The sequence below is a fragment of the Fusarium verticillioides genome, chromosome 4 (genome assembly GCF_000149555.1).
Source record: "Fusarium verticillioides 7600 chromosome 4, whole genome shotgun sequence".
NCBI lineage: Eukaryota > Fungi > Ascomycota > Sordariomycetes > Hypocreales > Nectriaceae > Fusarium > Fusarium verticillioides.
The window spans coordinates 3,600,748-3,617,135 of NC_031678.1; the positions used below are offsets into that span (position 1 = coordinate 3,600,748).

The 16,388-nt window shown below is 48.3% G+C and overlaps 7 protein-coding genes, 1 non-coding gene and 1 pseudogene across 12 annotated transcripts; 4 read left to right on the plus strand and 5 right to left on the minus strand.

Moving 5' to 3' along the window:
* Window positions 1–125: 125 nt before the first annotated feature.
* Window positions 126–2,398, minus strand: FVEG_12287 (hypothetical protein). The gene is made up of 8 exons (XM_018901638.1): window positions 1,721–2,398; window positions 1,569–1,670; window positions 1,281–1,520; window positions 1,089–1,235; window positions 930–1,041; window positions 752–881; window positions 484–702; window positions 126–436 (listed from the first exon to the last, which is right to left on the minus strand). The coding sequence occupies exons 1-8, from the start codon at window positions 2,085–2,087 to the stop codon at window positions 218–220; spliced, it is 1,536 nt and encodes a 511-aa protein (XP_018760156.1). The 5' UTR covers window positions 2,088–2,398; the 3' UTR covers window positions 126–217.
* On the plus strand, window positions 2,316–4,121 carry FVEG_12288 (hypothetical protein). Of its 4 annotated transcripts, none has more exons than XM_018901640.1 (3): window positions 2,316–2,810; window positions 2,860–3,361; window positions 3,412–4,121. In XM_018901640.1, exons 1-3 carry the CDS (start codon window positions 2,586–2,588, stop codon window positions 3,540–3,542), a joined length of 858 nt encoding a protein of 285 aa, XP_018760158.1. In that variant the 5' UTR covers window positions 2,316–2,585; the 3' UTR covers window positions 3,543–4,121. The 4 variants fall into 4 exon arrangements, with proteins under 4 accessions (XP_018760158.1, XP_018760160.1, XP_018760157.1 ...); XM_018901642.1 differs by having other exon boundaries at window positions 2,316–2,793; XM_018901639.1 differs by having other exon boundaries at window positions 2,860–4,121.
* Window positions 4,122–4,241: 120 nt separating this feature from the next.
* On the plus strand, window positions 4,242–6,146 carry FVEG_12289 (hypothetical protein; the record flags this gene model as incomplete). The annotated part of the gene is made up of 5 exons (XM_018901643.1): window positions 4,242–4,614; window positions 4,671–4,725; window positions 4,776–4,943; window positions 4,989–5,129; window positions 5,175–6,146. The coding sequence occupies 5 exons, from the start codon at window positions 4,242–4,244 to the stop codon at window positions 6,058–6,060; spliced, it is 1,623 nt and encodes a 540-aa protein (XP_018760161.1). The 3' UTR covers window positions 6,061–6,146.
* Window positions 6,147–6,687: 541 nt separating this feature from the next.
* Window positions 6,688–6,775, minus strand: FVEG_17207. Its single transcript has one exon. It is a non-coding gene; the product is annotated as a tRNA-Tyr (tRNA).
* A 305-nt stretch (window positions 6,776–7,080) lies between these two features.
* Window positions 7,081–7,204, minus strand: FVEG_17208 (annotated as a pseudogene). Its single transcript has one exon. The product of its transcript is annotated as a tRNA-OTHER (tRNA).
* A 1,470-nt stretch (window positions 7,205–8,674) lies between these two features.
* FVEG_12290 (hypothetical protein) lies at window positions 8,675–10,054 on the plus strand. Its single transcript, XM_018901644.1, has 3 exons — window positions 8,675–9,087; window positions 9,141–9,628; window positions 9,678–10,054. Exons 1-3 carry the CDS (start codon window positions 8,857–8,859, stop codon window positions 9,979–9,981), a joined length of 1,023 nt encoding a protein of 340 aa, XP_018760162.1. The 5' UTR covers window positions 8,675–8,856; the 3' UTR covers window positions 9,982–10,054.
* A 186-nt stretch (window positions 10,055–10,240) lies between these two features.
* Window positions 10,241–12,066, minus strand: FVEG_12291 (hypothetical protein; the record flags this gene model as incomplete). The annotated part of the gene is made up of 2 exons (XM_018901645.1): window positions 10,241–11,697; window positions 11,786–12,066. 2 exons carry the CDS (start codon window positions 12,064–12,066, stop codon window positions 10,257–10,259), a joined length of 1,722 nt encoding a protein of 573 aa, XP_018760163.1. The 3' UTR covers window positions 10,241–10,256.
* A 343-nt stretch (window positions 12,067–12,409) lies between these two features.
* Window positions 12,410–13,132, minus strand: FVEG_12292 (alpha-acetolactate decarboxylase; the record flags this gene model as incomplete). Its single annotated transcript, XM_018901646.1, has 1 exon — window positions 12,410–13,132. One exon carries the CDS (start codon window positions 13,130–13,132, stop codon window positions 12,410–12,412), a length of 723 nt encoding a protein of 240 aa, XP_018760164.1.
* A 1,092-nt stretch (window positions 13,133–14,224) lies between these two features.
* On the plus strand, window positions 14,225–16,302 carry FVEG_12293 (hypothetical protein; the record flags this gene model as incomplete). Its single annotated transcript, XM_018901647.1, has 5 exons — window positions 14,225–14,664; window positions 14,713–14,817; window positions 14,869–15,006; window positions 15,055–15,096; window positions 15,144–16,302. 5 exons carry the CDS (start codon window positions 14,225–14,227, stop codon window positions 16,267–16,269), a joined length of 1,851 nt encoding a protein of 616 aa, XP_018760165.1. The 3' UTR covers window positions 16,270–16,302.
* Window positions 16,303–16,388: the final 86 nt, after the last annotated feature.

Genomic DNA, 16,388 nt, shown 5'->3' on the forward strand with positions numbered 1-16,388 from the left:
GCGTCATCGATGTCTTGGTAGGGTTTTGCTTTCGGATTATTATAGCTCCATGCCGACCGACTCATCAATCACGAGCATGAAATATGGGGTCGCTTCAAACAAACGCTATCGGAAATAAACAGAGACCGCCAGTGGTTGGTAGCTTCAATGTTACGTCGATGATTCAGTCTAAAGTTAATCTGCACTTCATTACCGTCTGTCTATCTGCCGTTTCTCTCTAGAGCTTTGCACTTGCTGATAAAGTAAAGAGATTTCGGCCATCCTCAGACCTGCTCACATGACCCTTCATACCAATCGGTTCTCCATTGGCACTAACAAGAGTCGCCAACGTATGTTCGTCACCATGGTTTGCAATGAATCTCTGTCCATTCTCAACAAGCCTACCAATAATATGGCCAAGCTTGGGTCCTTTTCGATCATAGTCCACAGTATAAGTCTATAGAAATGTTAGATAGATGCAAGCGATCAGGACTTGTCACAAACCTCTATGACAGCATCGCCTTGCGCTGCAGAGGCAAACGCTGGACCTTGAGAAACATCACCATTGTCAAGAACTTCTCTCCTCAAATAAGTGGAGGTGTTGCGCCGTGGTCCAGCCGACAGGCAAAGAGCATATTGCCAGGATAGAATGCCTCCGTTCGCGAGTACAAGGCCATTTTGATGTTTTCGGTTTCGAATGACTCTTGTCATCTCCGCAATTGCCTATCGAGAACTTTAGAAAACGATCATTCAGATTCTGGGAGAAACTTACGTGAAGAGAATAGTTATTGCCTGCACCACCGAAGGAAGTAAGGCCACCAAGTAGAGTGATAGGCTTGGCTGGCTTCTGAACATCTAGACCAACGTGCTTACAAGCGAGTTTCGGGACGATGGGAAAGCACCTGTAAACATGTTAGTTCCACTTCAACTTTCATGTTTACTCAACTGACGAGTAGAAGTCAAAGCAGTCAATCTCGTTCTTAGTGATGGCAGCGGATTCGAGGGCCTTGTCGATGGAGTACTCAATAGCAGGACTAGAGAAGTAGTTGGCTCGCTCCCAGACTAGCTTGATGTCAGTAACCTCATTTCAAAGGAGATGATTTACTGACAATGCGAACTATCGTTCGAACCAGCACCGCCAGCGATGTACACCCATTTATCCTGCGGGACGCCTAGCTTGGTAGCATACTCGACAGAAGTGATGATACAAGCTGCCGCCAAGTTCACACCATTGAAGGCATTCATCAACAATGGATCTGAATAGTTAGCTGATAGTCGGAACCAATCGCAATTATACATACAAGGTGTGCAGATCATGCGATTCTGCTTGGTTACCGTCTTGATAGCATCAACGTCTCGTGGTGTTTCGCCTGCTCGCCAACTGATCGGATGTTCACAGGCAATCTTGTCAAACTCGGCGTAAAGGACTGCAGATTCATGGTGGTTCTCGTGGAATGTTTGTTTGTTATGCTTCCTGTATGCGTTTTCGTATAGAGGGTATACTTGAATTGGCATTCCAATGCCGTGCGAAGCACCGACGTCTTCATTGTATCAGACAGTCTCTAATGAAAGGTTGGGTTGATGCTCACCCTTTAAAAGTGCAGGGTCACTCGGACCATATAGCTTTGCGCCGGGAAACATCTCAGTCCATCCTGGTGGAGGAAGACGTCCAGCTTTCTGACACGCAAGCACTGGCAGACATTAGCCCAAGGATTCTCATTTCAGTCGGACCTCAACTTACATGAAGCCATCGCCTCTCCTCCTGTGATAATAGCTACCTTCGTTTCCCCTGCCGCGACTCGTGCAGCTGCCGCGTCGCACAGCAACGCAGGCGTGTGACCCCCATGGCTTGAGAGCTCAAGATGCGAAGGTTCAACACCAAGTTTCTGAGCAAGATGCTTTGGTAGATCATCATATGTCCAGGACCAGGGAGGAACAACAGAAATACTGTCTATGTGTTTGATAACATCGACAGTTGTATCCTTGGCAGCGTCGCGAATAGCTGATAAGATAAGCTCTGCTGGTTCGAGCGTATTTTCGAGGGTGAAGCTCTTTTGGCGGATATCTCCGACGCCGACAATAATTGGGTCTTGAGGTGAGGGAGACATGATGTCAGTATTGCTTACTGGAAGTTGAAAAAATGATATTTGACAATTGGTATGCGCGAGACTGGTCGGTGTATAATTAATTAATTAAATTGCTGTAGGTATTCGGAGTTATGAGGGGGTAATTTGTTTGTGCCTCGGCATCTGCAGGGCCTTATGAGTCTTACTCAGCCCGATCATCCGCATGAGGGACTAGAGGGATCGCCGAGAAGCTCTCTTCCTCGGCCCATTGTTTATTCTCCGTTTTCTCTTTAGGCCACTTCAATATTTGTTACAGAATGGTCATTAATTGGGCTGCTCTTACAATCTTGCTCAGATGGAAAACACCACGGGCTTTACCTGTTCTCGGGCCCTGTGAATAGCCGAACGCCGCAATCATCGTATTCCATGACTCAGAAAGGACTCGACATGGTACGATGGCTTGAAAAAGTCCTCATAAGTCACACTCTCCCCGTTTGAACATGACAGCTAGATACCAGATCCAGTGCCTTTTCTCTCAGTATGACAACAAAATTAATTGAAGTTGACAGCCTTGACATTCATGTCTTGATCAATGATGAGATTGACCAAATCTCGCCGAGCCCAAGCCCTCGGGTCCAGCATGCCCAATCCTTCGCCGGTGTCCCGTTGAGCCCCGTGTCAGACCCCAGCTCTCGAGGAGGAGCTCGGTTGGAAATGCCAATGCGAAATATCTGTTGTGGCGCTCATGGTCTGTCCTTGTTTATTGTCAGATGGTCCTCGTTACTGCCAGTACTGTGTACTAAACTCTTGACAGACGGCGAAAAAGGGCGATAAATCTCACACGCTACTTTTCGATGCCGGGCCCGATGAAGACATTTTCGAGAAAAACGTCCAGAGGCTCAAGCTGCCGATGACTGAGATTGGTGCTATTGTTCTTTCGCATTGGCACAGAGATCACTCTGGTGGGCTTCTCTCGGCGATTCGGCTCGCTAGCAAAAGGAGGTCAGGCGGCGATAACGTTGTTGTTGCGCTTCCTCCAGATAAGCCAGCGTTCAGAGGAATCATGTTCGATCAACCCATCTCGCTAGAGGCAGACCCCACCACGGATGAGATCAACAGTGCTGGTGGCAAGACAGTTATGTTGGATGAGACACTTACTGTCCTCAATGATACCTTTCTCATATCTGGAGAGATTCCACGCCAGACAGACTATGAAGGTGGCATCCCAGGTGGTGTTCGATATGACCCAGCCAAGGATGAATGGATCAAGGACGAGTTGATCATGGAAGAGAGGTTTGTCATGTGCAAGCTCAAGGGTGAGCCCCTCTCATCGGTCAAGCAATCAACGTGCCTAACGTCTCTGCAGACAAGGGCCTGGTCATCTTCACTGGCTGCAGTCACGCCGGCCTCATCAACATCGCAAGACATGCGAAAACCATCGACGATAGCCCTGTCGGCCATCGTCGGCGGCTATCACCTCGCAGATGCGTCACCTGATAAGATGGAGCAGAGCATGGAGGATCTCAAAGATCTCGAGCCGGCTTTGCTGATGCCGGGACATTGTACTGGATGGAGGTTCAAGGGACTTATTGAGAGGGAAATGCCAGGTCAAATGGCTCCTATGTTTGGTGGAACAAAGTATACACTGTAAAATCGATATTTGTTGTTTGTTTTGGTCCTGAACATGGAGTGGATATCTCATTGGGGATGGCCAATGCGATTCTACACACGCTGGACAGATGCAGCGCCTCAATGAAGAGTCTTCATCGAAGACACAACCATTCGGTCGCCTAGCGAACGCTATGCATCTCTCTCGGTCTCTTTCAATACCGGTATAATCGATCGTCTTTACCCGTTTCGGGATGCAACGTCAAACAAAAACAAGGAAGGGTTCCCCGCAGGTAAAATACCCTATGCGTCGGTGATCGACATACCTTAACGCAAGATCAAGATGCGCACCTATGAGCAGTCAAATCTGTGATCGTATGTTAGCTCGTGGGGTAGCCGCACCTATCGAATCGTGAGTATGGTGTCATGACTTTCCATTCTCGTCCCGTCTGCATGTAAGACCCGAAAGTTTAATGGTTAAATGCTTTGAATACGCGCTTCCATGGATAAAGCGAGTATAAAAGTACTGGATTACTCTGTATAAACAGTTGCTTTCCAACATGTATCGATAGCTCACTCATCATCAATATGGCTTCCCTTGTATTTGCCACGCTTCTTGCCAGCGCATATGGCAAGACATTCAAATCTCCTACTCCACCAATGGGATGGAATAGCTACAATCACTACAACTGTCGGCCATCTGAGGACATCATCAAGATCAATGCTAAAGGGCTAGTTGATCTTGGTTTCAAGGATCTCGGCTACAGTATCGTCACAGTTGATTGTGGGTGGCCCTCGAGAGACCGGGATAGCGAAGGAAGGCTTCAATGGAATGAGACTCTGTTCCCGTCGGGCCCCAAAGCCCTTGGAGATTATATCCATGATCTAGGTCTTGAGTTTGGGCTGTACTCGGGAGCTGGATATTTACAGTGCGGTTCAACTGACATTCCTGCTTCTCTTGGTATGTGCATCGTACAGCTGGTAATAACCCTGCCAGTGCACTAATTGCTTCAATAGACTACGAGGAGATTGACGCAAAGTCATTTGCCGAATGGGGAGGCGATACCCTCAAGTAAGATGATCGTCTGTAACTTACGAAATCCCGTTACTAACAATATCCAGGTATGACAACTGTTACGCGACATCTAAGACCAACATGGTCGACGCCAGTTCAGCTGAAGCAAAGAGCCCTAATCGCTTTATCAAGATGGCCGCGGCGATCAATGAGACTGATCGCGACATTCAGTATTTCCTCTGTCAATGGGGTATTGGCGAAGATGTTCCTCAATGGTAAGTATCACAACAAATTGCAGTTCCTCTTCTAACAAGCACCAGGGCTGCTCCTCTAGGCAATTCATGGCGAATGAGTAATGATATCTTCAATGCTTGGAGAGCTATCTGGCGCATTACTAACCAGGTTGTCGCTCACGCGAAATACAATGGGCCAGGCGCTTTCGCGGATATGGACATGTTAATGTGAGCTATAACGCCAATCCATTCTACATCTGCTAACCACTGTAGCATCGGTCTTGGTGCACTTTCGCACGATGAAGAACGCTTTCACTTCGGCTTCTGGGCCATGATGAAATCACCTCTCATCATCGGCGGTGTAATGGACGCCAAGCAGATCCCTGCCGAATCTCTCGAGATCATGTCCAACAAAGAGGTCATAGCTATCAATCAGGATCCTCTGGCAGAAGCGGCGAAACTCGTTATCCGATATACCGAGGAAGAGTGGGATGTCTGGGCTGGAAATCTCTCTTCCGACCGCAAAGTCCTTGGGGTTTTGAACTGGAAGAACGAAACCCAGACAGTGAAGGTCGATCTGTCTCTGATTGGAGTTGACAAGGCGGCTGCTCGAGACGTATGGGCTCATGAGGATCTCAGCATTTCTGGAATCCAGGAATTTAAACTCGCGCCTCATGAGTTACGACAGCTCGTCTTATCCGACATCACTCCAGCTTCACTCCCCAAGGCCGCAGGCTACTACACAGCTCAAGACGCGACTCTCTCCGGTTCGACTTCTCTAATCGACTGCAAAGACACAGAATGTCTTCCAACTCACAAAAAGGTCGGATCAATCGGCAACGATGCAAAAGTGACCTTCAAGTCAGTCAGTGCACCCAAAGACGGTTCAGTCTATCTTGGCATCGATTACATCAATCATGAGTATCATCACACGATCGGCGATTGGGAGACAAACTCCCGGAATATGTCAATCTCGGTCAACGGAGGAGATGCGAAGCGATGGGCATTCCCGAATGCTGGAGGTGATTGGTTTGAGAGCGACCGGCTCACCATTCTTGTTGATGGGTTCAAGAAGGGAGATAGCAACGAAGTGACTTTTACTACGTCCAGCTCGGGCAGTTGGGCGCCTGATTTGGTTGGATTCGAGGTGCTGGAGTAGTCGAGAAGACATCATCAGAGCAGCCATATATCTTGATATATAAATAGAGCCTCGGAATGCTGAAACCACGTTTCTAGTTATGTTGCATAACTTTATGTCTCACAAGGATATACAATGGTCCTACTGATCCCTGTCAGGCAGGACATGTTTTGAGTGGAATACCCTACAGTTGAGCAATTAGTAAAGAAATCGGGCTTTGTAAGAGACAAAAAGGCCTCGACTTAGAATGGAGGACTAAAGAAAGACAGTGAATAATCTTGAAGCACTTTTGACATGTGCAATTGAACGCGACTCCTATTGTACGGGTGTTTGTCTGGAAAACAGCAGCATGCAGCGGGATTACATACATTCTGGTTCGAGAGATTACCAACCCAAGAACAGTACCGCAGACCCAATATCAAAAGGAATGAGTTACTATCTCTGACATAAAGGATTAACTGACTTGAGTATTCAAAATCTTAGCCATTGATTAAAATGATAATTCTTACCTTTACCAAGTTACAGAGTCATTGCGGCTAAGTCTCGGGTAATCACCAAGTACCGTCTGTTGCGGCAAAATGACCTCAAATTGTTAAGCGAGACAGAACAATACGCGAAGATAAAAGTGGCCAAAAATGCAAAAAGAAATCCCCGAAACCTGGATCGAACAAGTGACCTTTCGGTGAGATGTGGTATCAATTACAGCCGAACGCTCTTCCAGCTGAGCTATTCGGGGATTGTTGGTGGAAAGGCGCCGCAAATTGGCGAGATGTCGACACGCGGCATTGACGATTGCGGTTCGCGCGGTGTTTGATGCTTGCTACTGGCGACGGCGCTTCTACTTCGGGTGCGATTTTGAGGCGCCAGGAGTGCTACGTAGCCGTGAATGGTTCCGATGCTGATGCAGCGAGGCATTGGTCTCTCTCTAGTGTCACGATGGCATCTACAGCGGAGAGACAGAATTGAATGCGAATGGAAGCACTGGATCTGAAAGGCAAAAAGCGCAACATGGCGAATAAAAATGACAAAAAAAGATCTAGCTAGCAGCTATCAGTTTCGATCTGATGACCTCCGGGTTATGAGCCCGGCTACGGGAATTGTTAGTGCACGTTCGAGATGAGAGGATGCGAAATCACATACCGCGCTTCCACTGCGCCAAGCTGCTTTGTTGCGATGTTTTGCCGAGTTATTTTTGCACTCTATCAACGGTTTCGTTCCGTGTATCGCTTTAAAGTCTGGTACTGTCTTGTTGATTGCGGGGATCGCTTGGATTTAACAGTTTCTTTGTTCAAAACATGCATTAACCTCGGGCAGAGAGCCGATGCCTGCAAAACCTTCAGCGGCATCCATGCATGACGCGTGACGATGTCTTCAAGGGTATTTTCAGCTCGCTTAGCACTGACCATCGTGACAGCTTCTTGAGACGAAACGATGTAACGATCGGGCAACTTCCCGAACAAGGATCATCTGCCTGTCAATATCTTTCGGCCGATCCTCATTAGTGATGCCACCAGCCGGGAAAGCTGCACCCGAAGGCTTCTCCTTAATCAGACCAGGTCTCCAAGATGTGGATATCGAGTCAATGCGAACTCGGAAGACTATTGATGAGACCCCTTTTTCGGGAGCACGTGGATTTTCTTTTTCAACGGCGCACGGCTGGCCTCGATACGAGTTACCCGATTATTACCGTTTTGGTGTGAGTCAGGACGATCAAAAGTCTTATGATTGCGGGTTCAGTGATCGGGAAATTCCGATACTGTTAGCCGGAGAAAAGAATTCTATAGTTGCTTTGGCGGACATTTGTGCAGATTAGAGCGCTGACTCGGAGGCTTTTTAGCTCAAATAGTTTGTCTGACAGATCAACTGCATCATCGATTTTAAGTCAGGCCAAACATCAAGGCAAAAAGCCCTTTGCAAGAAAGCATACAGAAACATCAATCACTTGACTCGGGAAACATGTTACAAAAATCGAGAAATTGGAAATGGGGTCAATAAACGAGAACGACCAAGCTATTATGTATTAGACACGAAAATGAAGCAACTGGTGACATATAAGAACCATAATAAATCATCGTCGTCCCCGAGGGGACCCCATAAAATGGATCCGGAGCTGAACGTCCAAGGCCCAAGGATTATCCGCCAACCGTTTCCCTCTTCCGCAACCGTCTACGCCCGTTCCCTCGCGATGGAGCGAGTCAGTCGAGGCACAGGCGACGACATTACTGAGATCTCGTTGGTAGATCGTGCTCATCCCTGTCTTGACCTAGTTCCCCTTTGAGACTTAGTCTAGAACGAATTTCATGCCAGCGCCCCAGACTCAAAACTTTAGCCAAACTTTATTGACGAAGCCAAAAATGCGTGATTGTCTTTATGGAAGGAGGGACTTGAGGGAGATGAAGGGTTGGGGTAAGGGAGGATCGTCGGGGTTCTTTTGTATTGTTCGTGGGTGTAGATGGGTGAGACAATGGGAGACATCTTCGATTTGGGACGGTGATGAGGCTCAGCCAGATGTTCCAGACTGAGATGCATACCAGCTGACCATGAATCGAACATCCAAGTCTCCAGCCCTCTTCCCCGGCAATAGTCTCCTTCCCCAGTGACGGTAGTGGAACAATCCTTCGCGTGTCAACCATCAGCCCACCCCAGCCAAGCCTAACCACACGCAGACTGGGTCAAGGAACACGCAGAAAACGCCATCTCCATGGTCCCCTGCCTCCAGTCCCTTTTATGCACATAAGATCAGCGCGACTGTCTCTCCCCCCTCCTCGCGCTGTCTCACAAGTCTTTTTTCTCTTGGCAGGCTGACTCGACTCGACCATGGATTACTTTGAGGTATGCTGGTCGATCTTCAGCACCATCTGTCTCGTCAATGTTGTTTTTGGTATTTTGGTCTGTGAGATTACTACATTTACTGTTTTAGCTGCTGTGCCGATCTTTTCGTCTGCGGCGGGGGCTATTGCGAATGGGCTCTGCTATTATGTTTACTACCTGAAGAATCCTGTCATCAACGAGGTGGTGGCTGCTGTGTTCTCGGACTTCTTCTGGCTTGTAAGATACCTTCTAGATCAATTGAAAGTGAATGTTACTGACTAGATCAATAGTTACAAGAAGCTAGTCTGTTGCTGTACAGTTATATCATCCTCCAACGAGTTCTCCGACCGAAGCAATGGCGCGTCTTTTCTATTCTCTTCTGGACTCTCATGGTCTTGACGGCAATCACTCGAGTCTTTATCGCGATCTATCGTGCCAAGTTCTTGATTGAAGGTGTCGCTGAGTTCGAAGTCATCATCAACTATCTTCATATTGGCTACTTCACCTCCATGGCCATCTCCGAATGTCTCAGCGCCTATTTCCTTGTCGTCATTTTCGCCTCAGCCAAGACAGCCAGTATGAGCGCTGCTCTCAAAGTCGGTCTTCTCCGATATTTGACACGCAGTACCGAAATGCGTGTCGCTTTCTTGGCTGTACTGGGAGTCGTGCGAACTATCATCCATCCGTTCCAAACACCGGGTCAGAAGGCTGTCAACATCGCCAGTCAATTGGATCGCTTCCTCTACGCTCTCTTCTGTTTATACCCAATTGTTCTTTAGTATGTATCGCGCAACATACTCTATCGTTCTAGAGCTAACCTAGTGCAGCTTTGATACACTTGCGTCCAAGCTCCGCTTCAACGAGGACCGATCGATATATACCCATAGTGACCAAGCTGCTGCCGGCAATCGCTACGGCCTGAGCACTCAAACAAGATGCTATACGACAACAAAGTCCAACTACGCCTCGAAAATGTATGGGGCCGATACCCCGGGAGATAGAAATGCTTCGCAAGAGCAGATTGTCCCAGCCAATGGATCCACTCGCTCCGGAGTATCGGAAGTTGAGATGGAAGACATGGATGTCGAGGGATTCGTTATCAGAAAGACGACTGAGGTTACAGTCACATAGTGGTTTGAATACCTATGCCACGCTGAATAATACCATAGATTCCTTAATACATAATTGTGCAAAAAAAGCTACCTTACAAGTTTTTGGAAGTCACAGCGATGAACAGCGTAGACGAGGCAAGAAATCAAGGACCAGTGTTCCAATTATCGAGGTAAGCTTAGTGTATCCTGGTGTATATTTAGAGTAGCTAAGAGAGCTTGTAAGATGACTGTAAGCTACCTGTGATAAGCTTAATCTTAACTAGACTAACTTCAATGTCTCCCAAAATCAAGTGTTCACTTTTGAGATCGACACATACGCCCATCATCTGCAACAGACCAAGCCTCACTACCGACTGCGACTGTCGCATAGAAGAAGTTCTCAGGATCGTACTTCTTCTTTATCTCCAGCAGCCTATCATAATTGACACTGTAGAAAGTCTCTTGCCAATCCTTTTGTTGAAAGTCTGCTTCGTTGACATACGCACCAGCACCAGGCGTCGCTGCCTCGATGATGGGTTGGATCTCCTCTGTCATTCTCTTCTGAGTAGCCAGCATCTCCTCCCATGGGACTTCGTTATCCCAAGGAAGAGTTAGAGAAACCTGCACGATGGAATCTCGCCATTGGGGTAGTACGGAGTTGACGTTGTTGCCCCCGAATCTGGATACGTTGAGACCGACGCCGATGTAGATGACTCCCATCTCAGCGAGCTTCTGAGCTGTTGGAGAGAAGTCTTTCAGCTTATTACGCGGCAGCAAACGACCTCCGAAGAGCTGTGTCCCTACTTGGATGTTACCTGCTGGGAGGGGACCCCAGTAGTGATCGTAATGCTCGTAATAACTTTGGAAGTGCGTAAAGTTAGGCTCGAATTTGATACCAAGATCAGACAAAGAATCGGCGAATGGCTGAAGGATCTGCTTGACCTCGGCCTCGGTCTTGTCATACGCCGTCAGAGCTGGGATCTGAAGGAATGAGTCTGAGAAGAAGTAGATGATCATAACCCCAGAGTCAATAATCTTCGGCAGAGCAGCATGGAAAGCATCGATGGCATTATATATGAGCTCTGGTCGTCCTTCAGGCGCAGTGACAAGAAACTTGGCTCCACTGATTTGAGCTTCTGGATGAGCCCGTACAGTAGCTGAGACAACGACACCATAGTTACCCGTACCACCTCCACTCAATGCCCAGTACAAGTCGCTATTTTCCCTTTTGCTCGCTTTGACAAGCTCTCCATCAGCAGTAACGACGTCGAATTCGAGGGTGTTATCTGCTGCTAGGCCGAAACTAGTGCTTAGGGCTGAATGACCGCCTCCTTGGGTATATCCTCCTACAAGGCCAACGGAAGGACATTCTCCAGTAACGACGACGAGATTCTCAGCATGAGCAGCCGCGAGCGCTTCGAATCCTTGAACACCGGCGCCCACTTGGAGGGCTTTCCCTTTATAGTGATCGTCTTTCCAATTGATGACTTCTGTGCCCTTTAGGTAGTGAGTCCAAACAGCGAGAGATCCTGCGCCAGTCGAACGGCCGAGGTAGTCATGACCTGTGTTACGAATGACAAGGCGTATGTTCTTCTCCTTGGCGAAGCTCAAAGTCGCTGCGACATCCTCGGAAGATGTGGCATTAACGGCATATCTGACGTAGTTGCCGAGCTTACATGGCTTGTCCCTGGGCTGGAATGGGTCGCAAGACTGGTTGGCGAACAGAGGGGCCATCATAGAAGAGGACGACTCCGAACTGATACATATTAGTAGGCAATTAGATTCATTGAAGCACCTCATGGTACTGCAGCTAATGAGGCAACATAAAACAGGGGAGGACCTACTGAACTGAGGAATAGAGCCATTCATTCTGCAGGCGTTCACACTCTTCAGCATCATAATTCGGATCATGACATGGACTTCCCAGCGGAACGGTTGCTACCAAGTGGCCCCCAACCGTACTGTTGAGGTGAGCCCAGTCTTCAGCAGAAGGCCAACAAGAGTCATCGGGAAAGCATTTGCAGTCTGGTGCCGTGGCTTTACAGCCAGCTGCACCGAGTAGCAGAGACGGAACGAGAAGGCGGCGCATTATTGCCTGTGATAAGCAATGGTAAAAGCCTCTCATCGACTGAATTGGCGGTAAAGATGCATGAGGTGGTCGTCTTACTCTTCCCCGCAAAGGTCCTTTCGTTTCTTTTGCCGCCCCTGTCAGCCAAGCATGTGCAGGTGGAGAACTATTGGTGTTACTGGACAAGGATGACTCTGCAATGAAGATCTTTACAACTTTATCGTAGATGGAGGGAAAAGATCGACAGCTGCTTGTAATACGGAAGAACTGTCTGTCTATGATCTAGGTAAATCTAATATGGAAGAGCAAGCATACTTAGAACCTCTTGGACTTTCTAAGTCTACAGCAAAGGCAAGATTTTCTAAGCCATGTCAGCGAAAGGTAGACATATCTTCGAGACTTAGCCCTCAACTGCAGCTATTCCTTCATCATCTCGAACCAACTTCGCTCGATTATAAGCATCATCATTCGTTGGCAATTGCAGGTTCACAGCTGCAATCCTAGCTGCGCTGACTTCCAAGTCACCATCGCCTTCCAATGCGAGAATATGGCCACCGCAGTCTCTGGTTGCTGACAGGAAGTGAAGATGGTCGCCTGCGACGCTGATACCTTGCATGAAAGCAGGCGATCTGAACCCAATGATCGTACCGTTCATGTCGTGGAACGTATGTGAAGCCTGTCGTTTTCCAAGCTCGGCAAGACTTTCACCTGGTGATTGTTGTCCTCCGACCGTCCGTACAGTGACCGACTTGAATGTGCCTTCAATTCTATAGACCAGATAGTGATTATTCGTCGCAGGAAGAAGCTGAGACAGAGTCTCTGTCAAGTCATCCTTGCTCGGTATTTGTTTCGAAGCAGTAACAGTCGGTATAAGATCCGTGATCATCGCAAAAGGCGCCGTCTGCTGAGCGCACGAATCTTTATCCAGCGCTATGACAGAACCATCAGGTTTCATATCATAAATAGTCCCATCGAGAATGATCATTTCGCCGACCATGTGTCGAAAGGTGCCAAGGCCGTGATCGCCATGTGTGAGGAGTTCCGAAAGGTTGATTCCTGTCTCGGCAACTCCATCCATAAGAGCTGAGACAACGGAATATTGGAAGAGGTGATTGGATGGCATTTTTGGCGGGTGATGGGAGATGTGAGATTGTGTTGCGTGAGTGAGAGGCACAGCTTGTCCTTGGTTGAGAAAGTTGCACGAATGCGGGGTCTAAAGAGTCCAATCAAGTGACGACTTCTGGATCAAGACGTCATCAGAAATGAGGGAGGTCAGCCCAATCAACAAGAGACGACAACAAATTCAAGACCCCAGATACAGTAGGAGTTTCGCTTTATCATTCAAAAAACTAGAGAGAAGGATAGAAAGAATGGGACAGTCAAGGACTGGCGATTTGAACAGCTTCTTTGTCTGCGAGATACTGCATCTTGTACACTTGACACAGCATCATGCTCAACTAGAAACGTACGCATCTACTCGCCTGGAATATCAAATATTGCGAGAAGGGGTTTGGGTCCAATAGCACTTGCTGGCCCAACCAGACCAACTCGCTCGCTCACCGTTGTCCAGAATGGGGTTTCAGCTGCTTACTGGTCTCTAGCTAGTACCCTCGTATTCTATTCTGAGTTTTGATAGCTGGCTTTCTTCGCTTCGCCAAAAGAACAAAAAAAAAAAAAAAAAAAAAAAACAGGCAGCAACCGATGAAGTTTCTCAGAACACCAACCTAAGCCCCTCAGTTCGTCTTCTAAGAATCATTGGCTTGTTCACGATTGACCCTCAGCATCTGCGTTACATTGCACACCGAATGCAAGGGAGATCTGCCCGTGACACGGCAAAAAGCGGTACGGTATGGTGGCTGCTTAGTTGCGGGTTGCCGGGCGGGCCGACTAGCTCATGCATCTAGTGGCACGCTGAGCCGTTTCCCCAGCCAAACCTCGATGGTTCAGCTCGCCACAATATGCCTAATTCTCAATATTGCTGCGCCAAAGTGAGGGGAACCCAATGGCAGGAATGTGATATGCTCACTTTTGTGAGACTGCATGAGATACTGCCTCGAGAGGGGAAGGACTGCTGACTGACAATGGGTATAAAAAAGATGGCTTGCCTCCTCAACTGGAGTGTCTTTTTCTCTTTGAACTTCGACAGGTTTTGAAGTTCTGTCCCGAATCTCCTGATCAGAAAAACACTTGGAATTCTACTTGTTACTTGGTAAAAATGGCTAAACGCGCTGAGCATCTCCCGGCGATGCCGCCCCAGGACCCTTCTCTGCAGGTTCCAAGCGGTCTGCGCGTTGCTTACGCCAAGCATCTTCTTGACAAACATCTCCGCAGCCTACGATTTGAACTGAACGATGGTGTCAGTCGCAATGAACCTCTCCCCGCAATAGGCCATGCACCATATAAAGGACATGAAAATCCCTTGGAGCATCTTTCCGAGTACAAGGGTCGCGTTGCCATCGTTGGTGCTGGCGTCACCGGCTTGTACCTTGCTATGATGCTTAAGTACCTCAAGATCTCCAATGTGGATATCTATGAGGCGTCAAATAGGATTGGTGGTCGCGTATATACGTATCCCTTTGAGCAGGAAAACGCATCCCCTCATAATTACTATGACATTGGGGCCATGCGTATCCCCGAGATTGACGCAATGCAATCGTTAGTTCGCCAAATAATCTAAATGACCGACATACTAAAGTATGACAGGACACTTACCCTGATCGAAGAGCTGGATCTTCCGAAAACGAAGTACGTTCTTGATGCTAAGTGCGAGCCTTCGATGCATTGGTACTCCAACACCAAATCGCCAGAGTAAGGAGACCTACGTTCCATTTCGAGGAGAAGAAACCTGACCTTGAGTAGCGGTACACCATATGATGATCGGATGAACGAGATCATAAAGAGTATCGGGTCAAACTGGGACGAGAGGTTCGCGGAATGGATCAAAACTGGCAAGGATAACCATTCTACCAGAGGATGGCTCATGTTCACCGACCCCAAGTAGGTATCTCGCTGACAGTCTTTTGCAATTGCTAATGCCATTTCAAGGTGGACTTATGACCAGACTGAAGAAGCTGAATCCGCTTCTACGTGAGTCCTGGGATCTAGTGACACCGTCTAGTACTAACACCATGCAGCTCTACTGGTCTATTCGAGCAGTCCTTCGTCGAATCCCTATGTGATTTCAGCGATTTTCAGGCCACGGATGGTAAGCCCTGGTGGCGTCTTGAAGGCGGCATGACAGTCGTCACCGAGAAGATGAACAAATGTATCGAAGATCCTGATTGGGTCTCACACAACCCTGTCTCTCTCAAGGTCACGAAGAACACACCCGTCGTAGCCATGACAGAGAATCATCAAGAGAACAAGATCGAGGTTACTGTCAACGGGGCTGGGGGAACCAAGACAGTGGCATACGACATGGTCTTCAACACCACCGCCATGGGTCCTCTCCAGCGCATGGACATCTCTGGCCTCGTCCCCGGTTTTGGCCTTCCTCAGACTCAGAGGAACATTCTTACTGGTATTAGAGCACTTAGCTATGATCGATCCTGCAAGGTCGCAGTGAAGTTCAAGAGCCGTTGGTGGAAGAACATGTACAAAGCTTCCAAGAACGGTAGCACCTTTGGCGGCGTATCGGGGTCGGACCTGCCAAGCAGCAACATTGTCTACCCATCCTGGGATGATGGAGATGAGAACTCTGCAGTGCTTATGACGTCTTATACCTGGGCCCAGGATGCTACGCGAATGGGATCGCTGATTCCTGATTACACGAAGCAGAAACCGCATATCGACGACGCTGTCGTTACTCAGTGCTTCCAAGATCTCGTCAAGCTCTGGGGACAGAGCGAGGACCCGAAAATTACCGTCGAGTTTCTTAGAGACCAGTATCTCGAGCACCACGCTTTCGCTTGGTCTCACGATCCCTACACCGGCGGTGCCTTCGCTCTTTTCGGCCCTGGCCAATTCAGTTTTATCTACCCCCAGTTCCAGCAGCTCCTCTGCGATGGTAAGTTCGCTATTTGCGGCGAGGCTCTTAGTCCTCATCACGCGTGGATCTCTGGATCCTTGGATAGCGGATACCTCACCATGCTGCGATGGCTAGTCCATCTTGAGGATAACGATAGGGCTGATGCATTGAAGAAGGCATGGTTTGGACGTGGAAAGGGCGAACATACTGCTGAGTATGATGGGAAGTTGATGAGATGGACTGTTGAGCTGGGCCAGCAAGCGGCTAGGAAGACCCGAAAGAGGCATTACTGAGACTGATGTGGCTCGGATTGATGGAAGTTGTGTGACGCGACTGTTTTCAACTGGCGACGCGAGCTCAGATGGAAGACACGAAGACGGAGAGGCTCACGTGTGTCGGATGCATCGAATTT

Coding starts and splice junctions, on each gene's coding strand:
- FVEG_12290 (XM_018901644.1), top strand. CDS start 8,857: ATGGATTACTTTGAGGTATGCTGGTCGATCTTCAGCACCATCTGTCTC. Junction 9,088..9,140: donor TCTCGGACTTCTTCTGGCTT/GTAAGATACCTT, acceptor CTAGATCAATAG/TTACAAGAAGCTAGTCTGTT. Junction 9,629..9,677: donor TTATACCCAATTGTTCTTTA/GTATGTATCGCG, acceptor AACCTAGTGCAG/CTTTGATACACTTGCGTCCA.
- FVEG_12288 (XM_018901639.1), top strand. CDS start 2,586: ATGACAACAAAATTAATTGAAGTTGACAGCCTTGACATTCATGTCTTG. Junction 2,811..2,859: donor ATGGTCTGTCCTTGTTTATT/GTCAGATGGTCC, acceptor AACTCTTGACAG/ACGGCGAAAAAGGGCGATAA.
- FVEG_12287 (XM_018901638.1), bottom strand. CDS start 2,087: ATGTCTCCCTCACCTCAAGACCCAATTATTGTCGGCGTCGGAGATATC. Junction 1,671..1,720: donor AGGAGAGGCGATGGCTTCAT/GTAAGTTGAGGT, acceptor AATGTCTGCCAG/TGCTTGCGTGTCAGAAAGCT. Junction 1,236..1,280: donor TCGCATGATCTGCACACCTT/GTATGTATAATT, acceptor CTAACTATTCAG/ATCCATTGTTGATGAATGCC.